Here is a 16,806-nt window from a genome sequence, read left to right on the forward strand (position 1 = left end):
AAAAAAAAAAAAAAAAAAAAAAAAAAAAAAAGAATTGAACTCAACAGACAAAATGCCTGCCCTCAGGAAGTTTACATTCTAATGGGGAATAAATAAACTAATATATAGTAAATATCTAGTAAGTCAGATGGTGATACACATCCTGTAGATAGAAATAAAATCGAGAAGAGGGGGGTCTCAGGATGGGAATTGGGGGAGTCCTAGTAGGAAGGGGATTTGTGTTTTTAAAGGATATGTTCATAGAAGTCCTCATGAAGAAGTTAATCTTTAAACAAAGACCTGAAAGAGGTGAGAGATCAAGCCACTCTGCTGTAGGGGCCACCATGGGCTGATATAAATATAAAACAGAATAATTGCTGTTCCTTTTACAAGCATGTTTGGTCTGCTCTTGCCTGCACCCTAATGTCCATGGCCTACCCTTCCTCAAGTAGCCTTGCTCAAAAGCTCACCTATTCCTTGAAGCCTTCTCAGAATCACCCTCTATCCTGGCCAGAAGAGCTCTCTCCATCTCTTATCTTGAATCACTTCCTACCTGCAGGAGGCAGGGAGAACTCTAGGAAAAGGGAAACAGCAAGTACAGGAGTGATCACTCTGTAGATTGCATTTGAAACCAGAGACTAAATGAGATCACCATGGGAGCACGAGTAGCAGAGATGAGGTCTAAGGGTTTGAGGTGCTCTGGCATATCAACTTGTAAAGATTAGGGAAAAATGAGAGCGAACCAGCAAAGTAGTCTGAAAAGGAATGGCCAGGGAGGTAGGAGGAAAACAAAGGGCCTTGGAAGCCAAGTGAAGATGTTTAAAGGGAGAAGTGATCAACTGTGTCAAGTGTGGCTGATCAAGTAAGATGAAGATGGAGAATCAATGGTTGAATTTAGGAAAGTAGGGGTTTTGACCTTGACAGAGCAAGAGACCTGCAGGAGGCCCCTATAGTCATGGGAAGAACTAAGCTTCTGAATTTCAGCAGGGCCCATGCAAATGAAACGGGGCACAGATTTGCAGCAGGGTCAACTCGGGAGAGATAGGGTTCTAGTTGACTGTGGAGGAGTGACAGAGGAAGGAGTCCTGAGCAGCTCTGAGGGTTCTGGCCAGGCCTCCGCAGCACAGCCCTCAGGGCACTCTGAGCTCCTAGATCCCCTAGCTTGGGTGTGGGAAATCACATTTGCCCATCAGTTCAACCGAAGCAAGGTTGGGACTTTTAAAAAGGGCATTTTGCTAAACAGAAGAAAGGAAAAGAGTACAAACCACAGGGACAGGTGAAATTTATAATGCCTGTGTCTCATTCCCAAGAAAGCAAAAGGCCAGTCACAAATTCACCTGAGGTTTAAGATTAGCATTTATTGAGTACCTATCATATGCCAGGCAATATTTAAGTGTTTATGTATGTTAGCTAATTTATTCCAATTTAAGCTGCACAACAACTTTAGGAAGTAGGTGTTATGCCCATTTTCTAGAAGAAGAAACTTCCTGGAGCGGTTAGGGGAGTTGCTCCTCTAAGCTTAAGGTCCCACAGATGGTCTGGGATTCAGACCTAGATCTGTCTAATAACACAGTTGGTGCTAGTTTCCCTGCACTTGGCCATCTGAACAGCCTCTTGCTGCATGGCAGTCTTCTTGGGAAGTCTGGGGAACACCAGGTGAAAACACTTTTTTCTGGTCATGAACAGTTTCCCTGCTTCTAGGCTCTTTTAGCTCTGGGAGGCAATGGAGGGTGATGGGTTAATACCTCCTCCCTTATCCCAAGAAATTAACTTTTCTGGGTAACTTTTGCCCTTGACAATTTACACCCAAAGGGTCTCACCTTTTCTCTCTTTTGTGAGGGAAAATTGTTGCTTTCCTATTCTGTTAACAGCTATGAGAGATAATTTTCTGAGGCCAGGAACTTCAGGGAATGACATAGGCAGTCTAAAAACAGAGCAGTCTGGGGCCCAGACAATGTTAGGGTCATGGACAAATTCAGCTAAGAGAGATTTAAGGGAACATTTTAAGAACCCTCAAATCCACAAGTACATTGGGCCTTATCTGTTGACTAAATCAATACAAGTATAGCTACTGGTATGTAGAGAGGGGACTCCTTTGAGGTTAAAGAAAGCTACTTTTACTAAAAAATATACAAAGCTATGGATAGTCCAGACTCTTTGCTTAACCCTTGAGAAAACAGGGTCCCAAAGAGTGGAATGACTTGCTGGAGTTCACCCAGCCAGCTGGTGCAACTGACCAAAGCCCACAGCTGTCGGTCCTTGTGCTCTTTGCTACTGTGAAGTGGTGTGTCTGCAGCTGTGCTGGGTGCCTTGGAATATACTGAGACGTGTGTGCGAAAAAGATAGTGAGCATAGCTTTATTTTGGAGTTTGTTTGGAAAGAGAGTCAGGAGAGCTTGGACCATGATTCTTAAATTGATTCCCAGCTCCAGGTTGCTGTGTGAATGTCCACTCACATTCAAACAATCTGGCTCAGTGATGGATGTAGGCTTGCTGCCGTTTTCATGCCAAGTGTCCCAGCCCTTCCTGCCTCCCCGCCTTTGGTCTCCCTCAGGCCCAGAAGAAGCCACGAGGGAGGCACATGACAAGCTTGAAGATGCTTTTATTGAGAAGGAGAGGGACTGAACAGATTCTTGACAAGCCTAGGCATAAATGCTCCAGATTTGGGAAAGAGATAAAATAAATAGGTGGTTACTGGGGAGGCTCCAACACAGCCAGAAGGGTCACTGTTTGCTTCAGCCTCTGGGCCTGTCCATTGTTTCTGCTGTATGAGCTGCGGTGTGGGGTTTGCTGCAAACTGGGATCCAGAAGAGGAATTCTCGGGGCTCTAATGGGTATCAGATCTGCCATCTTGCATTAGCAGGGCCTGGTTCTTGGAGGTATCTAAGCTGGTGGCTAAGGGCTTATCTGAGGAAAGAAAAAGATTCAGATGAGGCTGGTGGCGGGTGAGGGATCTGCAGAGCTTATGCCACCAATAAGCTTGGAGCCTCAAGGTAAGCCTGAATGCATGAAGCTAAGCCCCTGGGGGAATATCCTGTGCCCAGCACCCGCCACACTCAGTTCTGCCCCAGGGCTGGGCCGGCAGGCCTGTCAACTTCGCACTCTCTCTCACCCAGGAGCACCAGACAGTCCCAATGGGTGTCAGGACCCCAGGGTGTCCTCACCCCCAGCATCCTTCTGACAGCCTCCAGCCGGGACAGGATTCGTGGGGCCTCCTGTGGACATAGCATCTGTAGCTCCCCAGGTCTCATGTGAAGTAGCTGGCTCCCCGTCAGGGACCCAAGTGTCCTCACCGTGCTGTGAACAAAACGGCAAAAGCCATCAGTGGTGCGCTGGAAGCACCCTAGGCCTGAGCATTTGGATAGAAAAGGGGCTCTTTGGGCTTGGAGGTTGGGGTTACAGAAAAATTCATGGAGTAGGCTGTCTGGGAGTGAAGGAGTACAGTCAGCATTTGGCTTCAGCCAATTTCAGAACTTCCAGGCTTGAAAGAAGTGCTCTGGGAGAGAATCTTCTGGCTGGGGAGGGGCGACTGAGCTGGCAGCTGGGGTTCTTCCCGAGTCCACTCCCCTGAGCCTTGCTGCCTTTGCCACAGCAGGGTTCCCCACTTAATCTCTAATCTAGGCTTGAACATGCCTCTGCTCTGTCCTCTAACTCAGCGGAGACAGTGCTGGATGGGGGTCATGTACAATGTAGGCCAGGTTGTATGTTCTGGGTCTCTGGGTTTCCTTGGTTAGCCCTTTATAAAGTTTCTCCCTCCACATCCGGTAGGGCCAGGCACTCACACAATGGAGAAGTTCTCTGCCTGCAACCAGGCTGTGACCTCTTCAGGCCTCGATCTAAGTCGAAGCATTGGAACCTAGAATCAGGGGGAACCAGGGGTCAGAGTCCATCTCATCTCACAGTCAACCACAGCCCCTAACATCTGGGTCCCTTCTCTAGGTTCCCATCAAATCAATTCTCTTACTCTGTGGCTTTCTGGTCTGGCAGGGAGCTGGTCTTATTCTCTGCTCTGGCCCCATGATAAAGTTGGCACACACTAAGCATGCAATAATACAGTTTAAATCAAACCAAGACTATCTCCTCCACTTGCCACTGAATCTTCCTCACCCCCACCTCCAACTCAGGACTTAGGGCTCTGGATAGTCCAGGCTGGGTAGTACCTGAGAGGGTGACCGGTCCTGGGTCCCAGAGGTCCCCGACTGTAGGGGCTCCAGGATGTTGCTGGGAATGTAGCCACTCTGTCCCGCTTCGTTCTTCACCAGCCACCACCGCTTGCTATGATCCAGAACCTGCCAAGAGTCACCACCTCAGTCCCCTGAGCCTCTGTCCAGCCAGCCTGCCCTCCCCACACAAGGCTTTCTCCCTCCGGCCCTTTCCTACCCTCCTTCTCCCTGTCTAGGCCACCCACCTTGGCAGCCCCCTCCCTGGACCACCCACCCTTGGCTGCCTGTAGCTCCCACCAACCACCACCTCCTTTTCTAGCCTCTGGCCCAAGCCTCACCTCCAGCTCTTCTCCCTGGACCACAGTCAGTTCCCGTGGGTTCCTAGCTTCAAACTCATATAAGACTTGCATTTTCAGGGCTGACTGGACAGGTTTGGGGCTGGAGGGTCTGGAGTTGGGGTCCCCAGGCTGAGGGTCATTGTTGTGTGTCTTCTCCTGAGGAAAGTGTGAGGTGCTCCCTAACCTGTGACTTCCCTTCCTAAGAAACAGAGTCAGGATGGCTGGAGAATGGGGCCTCAGAAATTGAGCCTATATCCCAGCCCTGAAAGTCCCCCCAGGTATCTCCTGCCTGCAGTCTGATGGTGACTTTTGGGTTTCTTTAGAGTTTGCTGGCAGGTCAATGTTAGGTGGGGCTTGGAGTGGGGCTTTCTGCAGGCAGGAGGGGTCTGAAATGTCATTGATTTCTGAAGACATTTCCGGGAGTGGAATTTTCTACATCTGAGCTCTGCCCTAAGCACTTTATACTGGAGTTTAGGAGATCAGAAACATGTGTGGGTAGTATCATGAGAAGAAGCTATGGGAGCCTAGGAGGGTAGAACACTGTTTTTCCCCCAAGGTAGGAGAGGGATGTCCTTGTACATGTTTGTCTGGCTAAAAGAGACCCTGTTGGCTCTCTTGAGATGTAGAGAGCCAGAGATCCAAAGGAACAGCCCTGTCCTCCCCAGGACCACATGGTCCCTACTAAGCCCAAAGCATACCGAGGGGAAACAGGGGCCTGGTATCCTAAGGGTGCCTGTAAGGGACAGAACAGAGAGTGAGTCAGAGCAGGAGGCAGCCAGCATGGTGGGAGGGAGCTGGGGTATCTGACCACAGGCATAAGCAGCTCACACACAGCTGCCTCCTATCGCTTTTCCTGTCTCCCCCAGTATGCAGATACAGGTGCCCACATGAACCCACCCACCCACCACTTGGAGATGGGGCCTCAGAAATTGAGCCTATGTCCCAGCCCTGAGAGTCTCCCCAAATATCTCCTGTTTGCAGTCTGGTGGTGACTTTTGGGTTTCCATGGAATTTGCTGGCTTGCCAGTGTTAGGTCACACTAGTTGTGTGACCATGGTTTGGATGGGGAGGGCAGAAACTAGCCAGGGACTAGGGCTGTGCTAGGGCTCTGTGCCAAGCTCCCCTTACTTGGCTGGAGGGCTCTGGAAGTTGCCAGCCATCCGAAAATGTGGGTTGGTAGGGCAGCGGCTCATCACCTGTCCATTCGGCCCTGAAGAGAGAAACAAAGCTAAGTTCACATCCACTCTGTGAACTCTGATGCCAGGCTGTGGGATGTGGAGAGGGAGGGGATGACAGGGCCTAGCCTCAGGAATCTTTTGGCTAGTAGGTGACATGGTCCATGTGCACAGATGAAAGGCCCCGACACCCACAAAGGAGCAAACAGCTAAGCCTGGACACATCCCACGGAGCAGGTGACTGGGGGCCAGCCTCACCTCTGCCCGTGAGGTAAAGATACACCACCTCCGTAAGAACATGATGGACGCTTCATTGCCCTGATTGGGCGTTTGGATTGAAGTAGTGGAACTACAAGAGCTTTTGGGCTGGTCAACACCCCAGGGGGCTCGTGCAGTATTTTTCTAGGCTGTTTTTAGTTTCCTGGCAGCAGATCCTTTTCTTTCTAGCTAAATTGTTTGTGGATTTCCACCTTGTGAGTAGACTGCAGCTGAGCTGCTCCCGTTGACTCTGGGATGGGCTGGTCCTTGCCTCTCAGCCTCCCCCTCTCCCACAGCACAGGGCCCAGGAGGACCATGCTGTTTGTGGCCTTCAGGCTTGCCTTGCTTGGAATATTTTCCTCTTGTCTTTCCAGGGAATGCCCATTCATTTCCTTGAAGAATTTCTCCTCCTTGCTTCACTGGGGCAGAAGTAAATATTCTGCTGAACTTGGTACATCCTTGGGTTATTGCTCTTCTCACACTCCATTGCTCATGATTCTTTTCTCTTTGTTTCTTACTATATATAGATCTCCCTGGGGGCTGTACCCCTAGTACAGTGGCTGATACACAGGAGGCAGCTATTAAGTGTTTATTCAATGGGAACAAAGGAATGATTCCCTCTTCTGAATCTTTTTAATTGGTTCCTTCTGTGCCTTAGAAACATGCTTGGGTCTTGACCCTAATACTACTCCTTATAAGCTGTCATCCTATTACTTTCTTCTTACCAAATTTTTTGAGAATATGCCTATAGCCTCTGCCTATATATTCTTGTCTCTGTTGCTTTCATTATTCCTGCAACGTGGTTTCTACTTCTGCCATTACTTTATTGAAACCAGTCCATTTAAAATCCTGATTGCCAAATCTAATGGCCTTGTATGGTCTCTGTCCTTCTGGATGACCACAACATTTAGTGTTACTTATAGCTTTGGGTCAATTTGCCAAAAATCAAGTTATCTAAATATAATTTGCCTGAAATTAAACTCTTTTGAGGGTTTTTACATTTCTCTAGGTATTCTATTTTCTATGTTTCTGTCTTTCATTTATTTCTGGTTATGTTAAGAAATTAGAAAACATCTAAGGGCACATCTGACTTAATATTACATTTAGAAGTATTCATCAATTGTACATCATTTTATGAATACTGAAGTCGTTTTGCATCTTTGTGGGTATTTGAAAAATTATATGTGCTAATCTGTTTTTCTAACGACTGAAATTGTAGAAGTAAGGCTGGGTTTTGAAATACAAAATGATGTGTTTGACATGATTATTCAATGTTCAAGTGGCTGAATGAAAGAATTTGAGGCCCTCTTGTTTGAGTCTATTGTAGAACCTCTGTTTTCCTCTCCTGCTAGTGCTAGACAGATACCAGAGCTATTCCCACAGACAGTGGGAGCCCATCACAGCCCCAAGAGCTGTGAGACTGGCTTATTCAGGTACTCTTAGTCCCAGGGTTTTGGACAAGGGAACACTGGTATGAGATGGGAGGTCCAGAACTGATAAGTAATTTCATTTTAGTGACTGCACAGAGAGTGCATAAAAATAGATTGTTATGGGTGGAAACAACCCACATGTCCATCAACAGATGAATGTCATAGTCATAACAACGGGGTATTATTCAGCTATAAAGAGGAAGGCAGTTCTGATAGATACTACAACATGGATGAATCGTGAAGACATTATTTTAAGTGAAACAAGCCACATACGGCAGGACGAATATTGTATGATTTCACTTATATGAGGTTTCTAGAACAGGCAACATATTTCTCATAGAGATAGAAAGTAGAATAGAGGTTTCCAAGGGCTGAGGAGTGGGTAATGGGGAATTATTGTTTAATGGGCACAGAATTTCTGTTTGGGATGATGAAAAAGTTCTTAAAGTACTGTAGATAATGGTGTTGGTGGCACACATTGTTAATGAACGTAATGCCACTGAATTATACACTTAAAATGGTTAAAATGATAAAAATGGTTAATTTCATGCTATGTATATTATACCATAATAAAAAATAGATAGTTTTGAACTATAATTCATGTCTTCAGACAAACTGGACACAAAATTTTGTAAATGGGGCTGAATTGAAAAGAACGGTCATGGTGGGGTGCGGTGGCTCATGTCTGTAATCTCAGCACTTTGGGAAGCCGAGGTGAGCGGATCCCTTGAGCTCAGGAGTTCAAGACCAGCCTGGGCAACATGGTGAAACCCCATCTCTACAAAAAAATACAAAAAATAGCTAGATGTGGTGGTGGCACACAGGTGGCACACCGTGGTCCCAGCTATTCAAGAAGGTGAGGTAGGAGGATTGCTGGAGCCAGGAGGTGGAGGCTGCAGTGAGATGAGATCATCACGCCACTGCACTCCAGCCTGAGTGGCAGAGCGAGATCTTGTCTCAAACAAAATAAAAGTGGTTATAGGCAAATAACTCCAAGGAAAGATTCATTTCCCTGTTGGCTTTTCTGCTTTTCTAAAGCCTTTTCCCTTGGTTTTCATCCCTCTGCTCTTCAGGTTCTCCTTAACTCTTCTGCCTTCTTAACCCTTTTTGCATTCGCCATGTAGAAGTTTGCCAAGGCTCTTGCCTCTCCTTTCATGGAGTAGAGCAAACTATGCTTGTCAAGGCACGTTCAGGGGCTCCTTCTGGAGTGCTCCCCAGTAGCTGTGCCTCCAGCCATCACTTCCGTGCATCCCCTCTCAGCTGCCCAGCCACCAGGCCTCTGCGGAACGTTCCAAGAATGCCTCAGATCAGCGTGCCCAAGCTGGTTCCTCCCACTTCCCTGGCTCTCATCCGTTTGGCTTTTTGGTTTGTTTTGTTTTTTGAGATGGAGTTTCCCTCCTGTTGCCTAGGCTAGAGTGCAGCGGGGCGATCTCAGCTCACTGCAACCTCCGCCTCCTGGGTTCAAGTGATTCCTCTGCCTCAGCCTCCCAAGTAGCTCCTCCAAGGCATGCACCACTACACCCAGCTAATTTTGTATATTTGGTAGAGACGGGGTTTCACCATGTTGGCCAGGATGGTCTTGAACTCCTGACCTCAGGTGATCCGCCCACCTCAGCCTCCCAGAGTGCTGGGATTACAGGCATGAGCCACCGCACTGGCCTCCTTTGCCTTTTTTGTCCAGCTGCCCATCTCACAGTTACCCCTGCAGGGAGTATCTCTTTCTTTCTTAACCCCTGGCTCATTGGTTGCCAAGTCTTACTGATATTACATTTGCAGCATCTCTTACGTCAGTAATTCTTAAATTTGGGGCTGGATTGAGACAAAGTTTTGACTTTGTCCTTGACAAAAATGAGAAAATGTTTTAGTAGAAGGTTGCCATCTCCCTTTTCTTGGGAAAAACTGTTCTTTTTTCTGAGATAACATGTTTCAGTAGTGGGTGATGGCAAATGTGCACTTTTCTTATGTTAATAAACTGTTTGTACTTAGCCAAATAAGAAGTTGGAAGCTCTGTATAGAGTCCCCTGAGTAGCTCTGAAATATTTCTGGTTTGTGGCAACATAGAGCCTGGCCACCTCTGATGTCCTGTCTGATGCCTCCATGCCCCTGACCCCCAATTCAGTTCAGGCCTTGTCTTCACTCACCGGCTAGTGGTCCAGGCCAGGCCCAACCCCATCCAAAGGTTACTCTCAGGTGGGCTTAGACAGGACTGTAGCAGGTTGATGGCTTTAGGGGTGAGGAGGGGTGAGATCACTTGGGCTGCTAGGCCAGCCTCAGGGCACTTGGCCAGGATCTAGGGGAGAGATGGAAAATGTCAGGAAGCCTAGGCTCCCACAGGGCCCAGTGAGGGTAGGAAACGCCCAGAGTCCCTGGCTTCCCACTTTGGCAATGGTAGGATGTTAACTCCTGCAAGTGTCCCCATCTGCCTTGGGCCTGCTGCTCCTTCCTATCTCCCTTGGAGCCTTGGTGTCCTTGGCTCTCACCCCAGCCCATCTAGTTCCACCCTGGCCCCTGCTCCCCCGTCCCCCTCCACCAGCCGCCTTTCCTCCCTCTACTCCTTCTTGACTTCAGCCTGTCCCTCTTCACCACCCTGTCCTCCCTTGACTCACGAAGTTTAGGGATTTGAAGAGGATGTGCACGAGCTCAGGGGCACTTTTCTCCTGCAGCCAGATGGCTAGCCTTCCCTGGGGACACAGGGCAATGCCTGTCACCACCCTTCACCCCACCCCATCTTCACCATTGCACCATAATTGTTTTATGCCTTGGCTAGAAGGCTGGCACTTCCCACAAGTCCCAAGAGAGGAGGGGAGGTTCTAGGGGGAGTAGATGGAGAAGAAAAAAGCTTGGGATGATTGAGTCCAGACAGCAGAGGATTAGTGGGGAGGAAGGGGAAGAGGAGAGGCCTGGTGAACTTGTGGGGAGCCACCTACCAGGAGGTTGAAGCTGTACTTGATTTTCTGGAAGCAGTCAATGTACTGTGCCTGGGTGAGACCTGGGAGAAGTGGCAAGGCAGTGGGCCACAGATCACCCCAAGACACCCCTCTTCCTCTCCCCTGGCCCTCAGTACTCACCTCCCTGGTCCTTGCTTTTTTTCCCAAATTTCTTCTTCTTCCTGCTGGTTTTTGCCTGGACCTTCTCCAGCTTTCCCACGAACAGCTCAATGTCCCTTAGGACATGGTTCAGCACTTCCTGGGCCCCAAACAACGCATGGCCTTGAATGGGCAGTTGGGCCTGCTCTAGAACTCCCAGCATGCCTCCCGCACCCCTCCCCCCCACAGGCCCCAGCCTCAGGCCCGGCCTGGAGTATAAACAAGCTTCTCTGGCCTCCTGGCCCAGGCCCTGGCCATCCTGGGACCCTGGCCTCCTAGAAAAAGAGGGAGGGTTGGTGTCCTTCCTTTTCCCAGGCCCAGAAAGCCTCAGCAAGCTCGAGACCACCTGCAGTTACCTCATCCCTCTCTGGGTCCTCAGGGGAAGAGGGCCGCCTTGGAGGAGGCAGAGTAAAGACACTTGGTTCTTGGGCACTGGGGTGGTGTGGCAGGGGCCTTGGGGATGGCGGGAGGCCTGCAATGTAAGGGGATCATGGATCTAGATCTTAGATCTTTGACTTTTTATCGAAACTTTCTCCTCCACCTGCCCCCATGCCTCAAACTTACTATGCTCTAGGGTCCTCTGGTGGGGCTGTTCTGGAGGGAGCCCCCGCTCCAGATAGAGTGCCTGCTCCATAGGGAGTGGCCTTTCCATAGGAGGCCCCGTCCATCTGTCCTGGCCTGGGTGAAGGCCTCCAAGTTGGGGTCTGCTGAGGACATGGTAGGGGTCACATCTTTGACAAGGTTCTTGGGAGAGAGGCCCTCCCCACACTTCTGCTCCAGGACCCAGGGGCACCACCACCTCTCTGCAGGAGTCCTACCCCCTGCTCCCTGGTCTCCTTCTGGACCCACCCCTGACTCCACCCTGCCTCATCTGCCTACCCTCTGGGCCCTCTCGGGTCCCATCTCAGTCTCTGAGGACAATCTCTAGTGCCCCCTGGGCCCAGCCCCTTCCCTATGCCCACCTCTGTCCCGGCTCCTCCTTAGTCCAGGCCCAGGTTGGTTGGGCCACAACCTTCTGGGTTCCCCAAGATATGGGGTCAGGGTCTGGCCCCCGAGGCTGAGCTGGGAGGCCCCATAAGTGGGCTGGGCCGAGGCTGCCTACCTTTGCTCCAGCTCTTCCTCCAGAGCCTTCTGCAAGCTGGTCCTCAGTCGCTCTGCCTGGGAAGCAGCAGTCAGGCAGGCTAAGTGTGTGTGTGCGCGTGTGTGTGTATGGTAGGGTGATAGTCGATGAACCCCACCCCTGACCAATCACCCCTGACCACTCACCCCCACTTCCTGGCACTGGAAGAGCAGAGTGCTGGTGCCTGGCAGGCCTGGCTCTTGCACGGTGATGGACAGGATGGAGTTGTAGGAACATGTGTTGAGCGCCACATTTATGGCCTGGATGCTGTTCAGGTGGTAAGAGTCCAGCTCCTCCTGGGCCAGGTGGAGAGGTCAATTGTGAGGCCACCAAGAGCCAAGTGTGGCTTCTGGGAGCTCCTGACCAGCTCGTCCTAGCCCTTTGGTGACTTGTGGCTGGGGTGTCATCTACCTGACTCTTGTGCCTCTGTCCCCTGTCTCTTCCTAGGCCTGGGTGTGTGTTGTATTTGGGGAGGGTGGTTGCCCTTTGGGGCATGGAGGGTGGAGTTCAAGAGCTAGTGCTTGCTTCCCCACAGCCCACGCTGGCTATGGCTGGGTTTGCTGGGAGGGCTGACCTTGGTCTCAATGTCCAGCAGCTGCAGCCAGCCGTCCCTGACCTGCAGGATCAAGTCTTGGCTCCACACCCGGCCCTGCGCATCCATCTCGAACAGCTTCTGCAAGGCATCCTTGGGCTCCTGGACTCTCTGACTCCCCAGCTTGCATGTCATCAAGTGCTGCAGGGAGAGGGGCAGGACTGGGAGAAAGCTCAGAGAGGGGGACCACAGGCGTGCTGGGTAGAGAAAAGCAGAAGAGGAAGAAGACGTGTCCTTGGCCCCCTTGAGGTGGGAGGTTCTAGGCTTCAGATAAAGCAACTTTCCAGGGCCAATGTGAGGGCCAGTGTCGAAGCACTGGGGCCAGGGATGGGGGCTCCAAGTCTGAGTCTGAGGGGCTGCAGGAGGGGTTTGAGGACTCTAGAGGAAGGACAGGCATGGCCTTTACTAGTCCAGGCCAGGTGAGGCAGCTGGGTGGTGGTGGATGTGCGATCCAGCCACCCAACAAATAGCTCCTCTGGAGGGGATACAGGACCCTCAGATTCTGTCCCTGGCTTCCTTTGTTCCCTTTGGGAACTCAGTCTCAGCCCAGTCTTCCTCCTCACTCACCCAGAACTCCTGTCTCTTTCTCCCTGGTTATATCCTGGTTATCTCCCTGGAGATATCCATCGTGATCTCAGTCTCCGCTCAAGTCCTTGCCTACTGCTAGGCTGACCATTCAGGAGTTTTTTGCTGTTATCCAATTTCCTTTAGGAGCCCCCTCCCTTCTGCCAGCCAAACACTGCCTTCACAAGGCCCCTTCCACCCAGGCTTCTTGTGGGGGGGAGATGCAGCCTGCTTCCTGCCCCTTAACCCCCAACCCCTGCCCAGGGCCCAGCTCCTCTCCCTGTGTTCACACTACCAGCATGTTCAGGGGACCCTGGCATCATGAGCAAACTCCATCCTCCTGAACATGTCTCCTCTTGCTCTGCCTGCTGGGCCTAAAATAAGCCTGTTCTCAGCCTTCACCCTACAGAGAAGCTGAGTCCTCCTCCTCAGCTGGCTGTGGGAGCCCTGCCTCTGCTGCCCTGTGGGACCTCCAGACCATCTCCCCAGCTCCCTCCCTGCTTGTTCTCCACTGGAGTCCTAACAATGGAGCTCTTCTACCCCACAGCTCCAGCCTGACCCTGTGCCTGCTCTCCCCACCACGCCCTTATAGCCTGTGCTTCGCCTTCGCCTTGGTGTCGACAGCCCTTCAAGCACCTAAATCTTGCAGTGCCTGCGTCATCCTCCCTGGCAGAGCCAGAGACTCCTTTCTAGCCTTGGAGCAGCCTTGGAGCTGCTCACACTCACCCTGGAGGCTTGGGCCCAGGTGGCTCCCCTCTCCAACAATGGCCATTTCAATCCTCCACAGGGCCCAAAGACCCCACACACTGCCGCCTCCAGCCATGCAAGGTCTTGGGCAATGGAGCAGTGCCCTGGGGACTCGGACAGCAGAGGGTTGGGAGACAGGTGAGGGTAGGTGGGTGGGTGGTTGCGAGTGCTTCCTATCCCATCCCGCTGCTGGTTCTTCCTGTCTGGGAACAGGACACTCATCCGCTTAACCTCCAGCCAGGCCTGCTTTGCCCACTCCGACCACCCCTCCTACTCCCTGACACTGAGCAGATGGCTCTGGCAGGCTTGCTGGATCTGAATCCATGGGACATGGTTGGGACAGGCTGTTGGCTTCCAGGGCAGGGACTTGTGTGAGGTGTCCATGTTCTGGCAGGGCAATGGACACACAGGAACACTTGGGTTTAGTTGGACACTGCCCAGGGCTGCAGAAGTACTCACCTCCACCCTGTGCTGCAGGAGGGTGGGCTCTGAGGTGAGGTTCTGGGAGTACTCCTTCCGGTGCACTACAGGGGCACAGAGCAAGTGGTGGGAAGCAGGCAGAAGGGCGAGGTGAGACTCAGGCAACTGCTGGGGGCAGTTGTTGTGAGGAAGAGGGAGTGGAGGATGGGACGTTCAGGGAGCTCAGTGGGAGGGCAGGGGAGAGGGGCCTGCCAGGAGCTTACAGTAAATGGCTCTGCTGCTGGGCCTTGACATGTTGACACTGCTGAGGACGGCTCCCTAGAACCCAAAGTGAACCAGAGGCAGCCTTCAATGCTGGGGAAAGGGGAACCAGGCACAGCAGGGCAGGACAGTTGCTATTGTTCTGACTGGGGGCCTCTGGGACCAGATGCAAAGCCCCTGGCTCCAGGGGCCCTTTCCAGAGCCATCTGCAGCCAGTGTCCTCCACTGCGGAGCCCTCCATCTTGGCTGGGCCTGGAGGCCCCAGGCTGAGGGAAGGGAGGGCCAGGGAGGCCACAGCATGGCTGGGCCCCAGGGAAAGCTCCAGACCTCCCATTGTTTGGCCAATAAAGGTCATGCCAAGGAGCCCAGGAAACCTGCGTTCAGATCCTATCTTGGGCCTGGGTGTGAAAGATGCTGGATGAGCAGAGGGTTCTGTAGCTGACTCTGCCAGAGGAGGCCCTCTTGTTCAACCCTGTTACAGTTCTGCAAACTGAGAGGACACTGATGCTGGCTCTTCAGCTGTAGACCCTCTGGGAAGACTGCATGCATGCGTGTGTGTACTTACGATGGCACTGCAGGACTCGCCAGTGAGCTGACCTCCATGAATGTCTCCCCAGGCCTCTTGGCTCTTTGCTTTTTGTACTCTGTATCCTCTGCCCAGGTCCTCTCCTGGCCCCAACACTTTAAATTCCAGCTGCACTGGACCTTGTACATTTCTCTCCAGCAACGATAGTCATATCAGCCACCACGGTGCTGTGAGCCTGGTGCCAAGCCCCTTGTCAACATCCTATCAGTTCCTCCTCACTGCCGTCCACTTACTTGGTGCCGTGTGCCTAGCACTGTTTTAACAGCTTTATCTTTAGTCACTCTAATCCTCCTGTACTGGTATTGTCCCCATTTACCATATGAGGACTCTGAGGCTCAAAGATGGTAACAGGCCTGAGGTCACAAATGAGTGCTTAATAGAGAGCAAACCCAGATCTGTCTGACTGCAAGCTTCACGTTTTAATGGTTTGTAAACATGCCTCTGCCACTGGGCCGTGCGCAGTCACGGAGGGAGTCTAGAGAACATACATGTTGAAATGGAGTGGAATTAAATGTGGTGTGTGTGTGCCGGCTGGGAGGGGGGTTAGTCTGTGCGGGTCAAGGATATGTGTTAATCTGAATGAGGTTTGTGGGTACCCACATATCTACATGGTACACCTCAGTTGTGCAGAAATACTGGGATACCCCGGGTAACATGTAAGAGAGCAACCCACACCCTTGTTTATTAGGACTGTTATGAAAACGACGTAGATCTGATAAGATGACTCAGTGTTGAAGGAAATAAACTGCCAGTGAACAATAAAGGGAATGTGGAAGGGACGGCTGGATCTCTGGTTTCCTTGTTTGAGAGGACCCCTTTTCTCTCCAGGGGTAAGGCGGGGCTAGAAGCCTGCTCCCCTTTCCCAGCGTCCCCCAACCCCCATTGTAACACTTCCTGCTTCTCCATGCTCTCCATGCAGAAAAGGAAGTGAGGTCTGGCCCTGGGCAGCTCCACTCCCCACTCCCTCAGCACCAGGGTGGGCCCTGTAGGGCCCTGTGGGTAGGTAGGTCAAGGTAGGGAAACAGCTGCCTCCAAAGATTCCCTACCCCAGGAAGGGAAGAGGGGGCTGGCTTGGCCTGCCTTGCCCCTTAGGGGTAGGGGAGCTGTGACAGCCCAGTTTCCCCCTTTAAGCCCTAGATGTAGGGGTTTGGAGCGGGGAAGGCCATCACCTCACAGACCCTGGGGCAAGCATCCCAGAGGTCCTTCCAGAACCTGCTTTCCAGCCCACCAGCCAGCGCTGAGTCTCAAGCCCCTCCTTGGGCTTGATCCCCTGGGCTGCAGCTGGGAACAGGCTGGAGACCTGGCCTGGGAAGCCACTAAGTTGCCCCCACCTGCCCTGGGATCCCCTGTGACTGGGCTGGGCCCCGATCTTCCCTGGGGGCCAGGCCCTTACCTGGGTGCCAGTGAAGACCAGGTGCCCGGTCCTCCTAGGGGGCTGGTCTTGGAGCAGGTGGTCCGGTGCTGGTGGCAGAAGGACAGCGGCTTCTCTGCTAGTGGCCACAGGCAGAGCCTGCCTTTGATGAGGTTACAGAGGCAGCCACGCCTGTGTTCTTTGGACTCTGGTGGGGTGGGGAGGCCTCCTGGCCACTAACCACTCAACATCAACCTGGACCTGCGGCAGTGTCTGTGCTGATAGGTGTCCCCAGCTTAGCTAGAGGCTACTGCTTCCCTGTTTCCCCACTTCTAGCCTTAGGGTGTGGCCCCCTCTTCCCTCTGCCTTTTGGGTGCCTATTCTGGGGAACAGGTCAGCATCAGGCACGGGCCTGGGACCAGAAGGAGAGAGTATGCATGGCCCAGAGTCTGGGTTCTGTGGTGAGGGCACAGGCAGGCGGGAGGGGGACTCCAGGCTTGGGGGAAGCTGTGGGCTGGTGTGTGTGCTGTGCCTGTGCATGGGTGGCACCCATAGGTGTGTGATCCTGTGTGCCTGGGTGGTGCCTGTGAGCAAGACATGGATCTTTTCAGAGAAGATGGGAACTGGGGCGCAGAGCCACATGGGGCATTACATGGAGGGCTGAGATTCCCTCTGGCCGGGCCCTCATTCTGTCCCTACTGCTGTCCCTTCCAGCAGGAGCCCCTGTACCGGCCCAT

General features: G+C 52.1%; 1 protein-coding gene across 7 annotated transcripts; it reads right to left on the bottom strand.

Annotated features, from left to right (window-relative positions):
- Window positions 1-2,562: 2,562 nt before the first annotated feature.
- EPS8L3 (EPS8 signaling adaptor L3) lies at window positions 2,563-16,318 on the bottom strand. 7 transcript variants are annotated; one of them, XM_017869604.1, is made up of 19 exons: window positions 16,112-16,318; window positions 14,135-14,189; window positions 13,911-13,975; window positions 12,123-12,281; window positions 11,695-11,844; window positions 11,531-11,586; window positions 10,993-11,132; window positions 10,785-10,900; window positions 10,411-10,528; window positions 10,270-10,331; window positions 9,949-10,023; window positions 9,484-9,632; window positions 5,608-5,689; window positions 5,178-5,212; window positions 4,480-4,678; window positions 4,139-4,267; window positions 3,761-3,834; window positions 3,143-3,275; window positions 2,563-2,885 (listed from the first exon to the last, which is right to left on the bottom strand). In XM_017869604.1, the coding sequence occupies exons 2-19, from the start codon at window positions 14,163-14,165 to the stop codon at window positions 2,874-2,876; spliced, it is 1,785 nt and encodes a 594-aa protein (XP_017725093.1). In that variant the 5' UTR covers window positions 14,166-14,189; window positions 16,112-16,318; the 3' UTR covers window positions 2,563-2,873. The 7 variants fall into 7 exon arrangements, with proteins under 7 accessions (XP_017725093.1, XP_017725089.1, XP_017725090.1 ...); XM_017869600.1 differs by having other exon boundaries at window positions 10,993-11,135; XM_017869601.1 differs by lacking the exon at window positions 16,112-16,318 and adding an exon at window positions 14,698-15,352 and having other exon boundaries at window positions 10,993-11,135.
- Between the last annotated feature and the right edge of the window lie 488 nt (window positions 16,319-16,806).

Source organism: Rhinopithecus bieti, unplaced genomic scaffold (assembly GCF_001698545.2).
Source record: "Rhinopithecus bieti isolate Rb0 unplaced genomic scaffold, ASM169854v2 scaffold_3040, whole genome shotgun sequence".
NCBI classification, from domain to species: Eukaryota; Metazoa; Chordata; class Mammalia; order Primates; family Cercopithecidae; genus Rhinopithecus; species Rhinopithecus bieti.

What these genes read in the sequence shown, in the direction of transcription:
- EPS8L3 (XM_017869600.1), bottom strand. Translation starts at nt 14,165, where the DNA reads ATGTCAAGGCCCAGCAGCAGAGCCATTTACT. An exon ending in CAGCAGCAGAGCCATTTACT is followed by an intron (nt 13,976 to 14,134) that starts GTAAGCTCCTGG and finishes GTGCCCCTGTAG; the next exon opens with TGCACCGGAAGGAGTACTCC. An exon ending in TCCTGCAGCACAGGGTGGAG is followed by an intron (nt 12,282 to 13,910) that starts GTGAGTACTTCT and finishes CTCTCCCTGCAG; the next exon opens with CACTTGATGACATGCAAGCT.